The sequence below is a fragment of the Anopheles arabiensis genome, chromosome 3 (assembly GCF_016920715.1).
Source record: "Anopheles arabiensis isolate DONGOLA chromosome 3, AaraD3, whole genome shotgun sequence".
Classification (NCBI taxonomy): Eukaryota; Metazoa; Arthropoda; class Insecta; order Diptera; family Culicidae; genus Anopheles; species Anopheles arabiensis.
The window spans coordinates 90,297,037-90,303,492 of NC_053518.1; the positions used below are offsets into that span (position 1 = coordinate 90,297,037).

A 6,456-nucleotide genomic window follows, 5' to 3' on the forward strand; every position below is an offset into this window, starting at 1 on the left:
GTCCATCGTTTGACAGTTGCGATCGACATAAAGAGAAAGCCTCCAACTGTCAAACCACATTGGCGTTCAGCAGCAAAAAAAAAGAAAGAAAACATAAATTGTTTACGTGCGATTTTGTGCTCCGCCTTTCTGTTGTTTATAATTATGTTTTACGAATAAAAATCACCCAAAACTATTCTCTATCTGCTTCCTTACCCAATAGTCAGTAAAGGTGCGGTGTAGTGAATCGTTTTTCCCGTACGGGAGGCTCATCAGTTCCCGTTTTTGTTCGTCTCGTCGTGGGAGTGAAAGGCATCGCCCCGTACGGCCAGGGAAAGAAAGGGGTGTAGTGCCCGTGTAGTTTTCCCCACCCAGTTTGAGACAACACATTCCGAAGGAGCGAACGCGCCATGGGTAGGTATCGTGTGCAGTGTCGCCTTTAGTTTGCACCTGTCTGTGAAGGGACGACTTTTAGGAAATGTTGAGCGAATTTCCTTATCCGCTCGTATCTGCTAAGATAAGATAAAGCGATTCGACGTAGGGCTTCGACGCGATCGTTGGTACAGGTATTACCCCACAAAGAAACGGTTGGGGTGTCTCACCAATACTACTACAGTGGGTGCAGCAGACACGACGAATCGGTTAAGGTGGGGTTTCGTTTATTCTCCTGCAGGGCAGTGCGTTGAATGGACGCGCTTTTAATCAACAGCAAAAGAGTAACAATTCGAAAACGACAATTGAAGTGCAATTAATTAAAGTTTGCGTTCGCTGCCTCTTTAACAAAACAGCCCCATTCAATCGCGTTTCAATACGATTAGGAAACCCCCCACTTTTGAGAGTGTTTAGAAGTTGCGCTAGTGTGAGTGTGTTCAACAACATCATCATCCCCCACCCTTAGTTTTTTTTTAACGAACGGGTTGCAAAGCGAAGCAGCGGTTGGAATGTTGTTGGTTGATCCAGAGCATTACAGTTGTACGGTGTAGTATTCAAAGCGACGGCGAGCAACGTTCCACAAGTGTGTGGCGTGTGTGCGTGTGATAATTAACGTACCTCCAATTCAATTAGTGTGGCGACAAACGTTGTGCTCTCCCCGGGGCCGCAAAGGTCACCGGAAACAGACTGGTTACGTTAAGCGGTTTAATTCGACTGTTAATGGTTCCGACGAGAAACAAGTGACTACGTAACCCGTGTGTAACCCCCAAATGAGGCTCGATAAAAGTAGGTCGCAGTTGGCTCTGAAGCTGGATGAAGAAGGAGTATAAAGGAGAAAGAAAGAGAGCTGCAGATGAAACGCTAGAACCGTTCCATTTGTGTACCGTTTTGATTACAACAAGATTGCGGTGCATGAGTGTGTGTGTGTGTTAGAAATTTTGGAAACAAAAATATCTAAAGCAATACCCACCTGACCTGACCGTGTCTGTCTCTGTCGTGTGAATCATCAACCCCTTCACGTACGCACAACACACACGTGTGCAGTTACAGTTCAAACCGTAAGCGGACGGTTGACAGCCCGAACCGCCGCCTACTCGGACCGGAAGCATCCCACCACGACGCAACCTGACCTACCCGTAGCCAGCAGCAGCAACATGACCAGCAATCGCAATCGAACGCCGACCGGCCAGATACGGGACGATTTTCTGCTCGAGACCAACTTCGATGACGACGGGGCGCTAACACGTGCCTACAACACGCTGCCGCAGCAGCAACAGGGAGCCCTACAGCGCCGAAGCATACCTTATCGGTCCAACTTATCGGTGGATCGATACTCGGAAACGACCCTGCACGGCAAACCACCGCGGAAAGGTATTTACTCCCCCGGATTGGGGGTGATGTCGCTTCGTGTACGCTCGCAAATGCTTCTTCTCCTCCGTGCACTCGCTGTTGTGCGGACGGGGCGTCTCGCCAACCGGGCGGCACAGATGATTCATCTGTGTCGTGTGTGCACTCGTCCATCTGCAACCAGCACCGATGCACCCCGATCATTTCGTGGAACTCTGTGTGGTTTATATGGGATGAGGACAATTAGAGAAGAACAATCTCCATTTCATCATTTACATTGGAGCATCAGAACATCAATTATATGTGTGTGTCCCCCGTCCGTTATGTGTTCAATCAGCCACTCATGTATCATCGCTTCTTTGTTGGAGTAATTCATTTTTTCATATATTTTAGACCGCACCGCAACAGCGTCAGCTTATGTGATAAATGAGCCGCTTATTATCATTCATTTCAAAGCCATCGTTCGATACACAATTTATGTTTGGGAAGCATCATAAAGCACAGCCTCATTCAAAGGAGCGTTTAAGTACGAACGACCGCACGAAAGCACGAAAAACATGCAGCATTTGTCATCGAGTCCATGCGGTGACCGAAATCATAACAAAGTTAAAATCGCCACGAATACCGGTTCCCATACAGCCGCAAACGATTAACGCTTGCGTGCTAAACAGGGCGGAGCGCATAAATTTATTTACCTCACGCCGGTGCACCGTACCCGACCATTGCTTTCTGCAAACCGAAAAACGGAACCAACACGTGTTTCGTTTGTATCAGTCGAAGCAGGGCGGGTTGATTTCGGCGGTGGTGCATGAAATCGATTAACGGCTGTATTTCTTGCTATACATTTTCTCACACGTGTTGGTAGCAATGATGGTTTAACATAGTTTGCTGTCATAAGTGCCATTCAATGGAAAATGTTCACTTTTTTATAGATATATTTGGTTGATAACTGATACAATGTCCTGCTGATATGGCTAATTGTACAAACAATCTTTCTTTATCAGTCGCCCGGAGGCGAAATTGGTAAATTGATTCATTTATTGTAACTATTAGCGAATTAGAATGAGACAAAGAGCAAACAAGACCGCAAATATGTGAAAAATCCAATTTCGATCGCTCTTTTAAACACTTTTCATTTTGTAGGTAATTAGTGTCAAGTTGTCATTTATTTGTTTATCGTTTTATGTTTCATTTGTCCGTTCTCAGAGTAAATAATTAACACGCACCTAAAAACATACTCCATCCCACCAGCAACCGTTTCCATTGCACAAACCAAAACACGTTTGCTAATTCCCTCTGCTTTTGCGTTCCACCCTACACAGGCGGCTGCTGCAAGTCATGCGTAACGCGAATACCGTACGCGACACTGATCGCGACGGTCATGTGCCTTATCGGAGTCGGCGTGTTTTGTGGCACCATGTTCCGCGGTACCTCGCTCGCGATCATCATGCTCGATCAGGTGTTTCATCTGCGCCTGCCGTGGATCGAAGCGGTACAGATCATCTTCGTCGTGATCGGTGCGTCGATGGCTGCGCTCGGGCTGATGATCCTGTTCGTGGGCTTCCTGGCGACCGGTGCCACCCGGCATAAGGTGTACCGGGCGTGGGGCTCGCGTGTCGGTGGCCGCATCTCGTGTGCCGTCTTTATGGCCATTTCGTACGTGCTCAACATTGCGTGGATACTGATCCTTTGCTTCCTGTCGATCGTGACGTTCGTGTTTACCGTGTTCTGGAACATGTGCGCCAACACGAACGTACAGACGCATCGGGATTGCATCGATCTGACGCAGTTCTGTAAGTGCTTTAAGGAAACCCCGCACTGAATTGCACTTTAATTCATTTCTTTCTGTTTTCCTCCACATTTTAGACTTTATGTTCCCCGATGGCGTCAAGCAGGAGGATATGAAAATCTGCGAACCGGCGAAGGTGAAAGCGTTCTGCAAGGATGGGGTAGAAAAGTGTGAAATCATGTTCATCCTCGCCACCGTCTCCTGTCTGCTGATCATTCTCAGCTTCGTGCACTATCTGATGTGTCTGGCGGCGAACTACGCGCACATACGCGACCACGAAAAGTTCCAGGAGCTGCAGGAGATCCAGAACCTGACCGAGATGGAGTACAGTGCGGCGTCGAAGGACCGGTTCTAGGATACGGCCCAGGAGATCTACATTGAGCACAGCACCTGAGGGTGGGCCCAAAACCATCAGCATCGCAAGGCCACCGGATATGGTGCGGCTGTACGAGCGGCTTACGTTTAAATTTGGTCCGGTTTGAGCACGCGCTTCCATCCTTTTGCTTCTCCTGCGTTAGTTGGCACTCGTAACGAACCATTAGAAATTTGATAATTTCCCTGCTTTCCCTGTTAATGTTAAGTTTTCTGCGACTCGGCAACACTGCGTTCGAGCGCACTAATCGAAATTTGATTCACCACTGTGTGGATGCTTAGATTTAGGAGACTCTTCCTCGGACAGCTCAAGACACTGTCCACAGATCGCTTTTTTATTAGAAAGATTGCTGTGGTGCGTTGTCCAACTTACTTTACTTACTTTTCACATTCCGTCCAGCGCGATGCAAGGCGCTTCCAGTTTCCAAATGCTATTTCCTTTTCTCGTTTGACCGTATCGCTATCGCTTGTTTTTTTTTTGTTCAGCGCAGTAGAAGATTTAAACATAGGCCCTTGCCCGTCGATTTGCCCAGTATAGATACTCCTGGCATGGAGCGTAGTAATAGTACAGCGTAGCGTTAAGTGACAACGACACGATTCCACGATTAACACGATGCACAAGCAAGCAAAACGAACTCTAACAACCCCCTCCCCGAAAAGTCTGACGAGGTAACAATAAGCAACACACAACAAATCGATGCACATAACAATGCACTGCCAACAGTTTTGTGCCCAAGAGTGTATGCTCAATGTTGGCATTTTGCTCGTTTGATATAATTCACATATAAAGTGTACGCACAGAATTGAAGAATGGGAATGGTAAGAAGAGACATATCGATTAGAAGGAAACTGGTGAAGTGCTTGAACAATGAAACTATGGCATTACTAGAGTTGATTAAAACTGAAGGAAAAAGGCACAATTTCTACAGCGTTAAAGCAAACTTAGAACACACACTAAACACAGCTTTACCTCTGAAGAGCAAGACAAAAAAGACAAAATATTCTACATTCCAGTGTGATAACCTTAGAGAGAGAGCAGCAGGCAGAAGAATATGGTTACAACAATAATTGCGAGATAAAACTCACCAAAAAAACCCCGACAGAACGACGCACAAAGGTGAAGCAATGTGAGACAAAACCTGGCGAAGGCGCCTTAGGGAAAGAACGAGAAAGGATATATATTTTTTATATCGATTGAAAGTAATGTTAAAGGAAAGGGCAATAACACTGCACAGCAAAGTCCAGCTCGAGACCCACAATATTAGGGCGTAGAATGGAGTGTTTAGAGTGCACGGTAATCTTATTTTTTATACACAAAAACATTCCCCCCCCCCCAGCTCTCCCCCAATGGCAGGCGAGTACCGTATTCGGGTCGCTTGCGTGATCTCCTCGAATCGAACGACAAAACACGGTGGTTTCATAAGAACGGTGGAAAACAGAATTAGAAAACACAACAGAAGGAATTAAGGCCGATAATTGAAGATATGAAAAAGACTCAAACATACACCCTAAAAGAAAACAAGCTGTAGGAGTACAGAGCGAAGAGCGGGGAAATACAGAAATGTGGATTTAATTCCATTTTTGTAGCTTTTCCCCCTTTATCGCCATCATCTGTATTCTAACAGCTCCAATGTAGATTAAGCAGACGTTTTATTTTATTTTTTAATCACAATTCGCTTGTTCCGCTAACCATCCGCTGTATTATAGTGTGCCGGTGACATGTTTATCCCAAACAAATCACGCTTATTTAGCCACGTGTGTGCATTCCAATATTTACAACAAAGCTTATACTTACACGCATTCCAATTCTCTTCCTCGATCGATCGATCAGTCGACGATCGGGACTTTTGTCCAGCGCCAAACCCCCCTTTTGAATATATGCTTGTGAACAATCACCGTTTTCAACTGTAATTCGTAAGTGTTCCTCCCGCGCTACAGTATTCATTCAGTATTTAATCGTCGTTCATGTAATCCAAACAACATTTTCCACAACGTATTCATTCCCTATCTGTCTGTCTGTTTGTCTGTCTTTCGTCTATCTAGCTACGCATTTTGGGCCATTTCGTTTCCCATTCCTTACCTTGTCGTTTTAGAAGTAAACATTGAAACAGTTTTTATATGGTTAAAAAAAACAAACGATTGAATTTCAAAAATTCAAAACATCTTCACACCATTCTATTATTGATAGTGAGTAAGAAATGTTCAATGTAGCAGTTGAGTTAGAAGGCGCCCCACATTTATTGGCAGTAATGTTAAGGAAGGTTTAATTTTATTTTTCAATTTTGGAACAAAATAATGTACCCCGTTTCGTTTCGATTACAATAAGAACTATAATGGAGAAAAAACAAAATAATCGTGTAAAAATTTATACAGCATTTGATTTTTGGTTTTGGTAGATGGAAGATCACGTTTTCTCCCCCTTATTCATGCCAACTTTATGTTTAATGATTTTATACAGTCGAATAAAAATTGTATTTTTACATGCAAAAAAGCCTGTGTTTAGTTTTGTAAAGGTATAAAACGTTTGTTTATTTTTA

At 44.7% G+C, this 6,456-nt stretch overlaps 1 protein-coding gene across 2 annotated transcripts; it reads left to right on the top strand.

The window, feature by feature from the left end:
- Nucleotides 1–56: 56 nt before the first annotated feature.
- On the top strand, nucleotides 57–5,830 carry LOC120902116 (neuronal membrane glycoprotein M6-a). 2 transcript variants are annotated; one of them, XM_040310623.1, is made up of 4 exons: nucleotides 57–393; nucleotides 1,456–1,782; nucleotides 3,081–3,551; nucleotides 3,625–5,830. In XM_040310623.1, exons 1-4 carry the CDS (start codon nucleotides 390–392, stop codon nucleotides 3,900–3,902), a joined length of 1,080 nt encoding a protein of 359 aa, XP_040166557.1. In that variant the 5' UTR covers nucleotides 57–389; the 3' UTR covers nucleotides 3,903–5,830. The 2 variants fall into 2 exon arrangements, with proteins under 2 accessions (XP_040166557.1, XP_040166558.1); XM_040310624.1 differs by lacking the exon at nucleotides 1,456–1,782 and having other exon boundaries at nucleotides 58–393.
- Nucleotides 5,831–6,456: the final 626 nt, after the last annotated feature.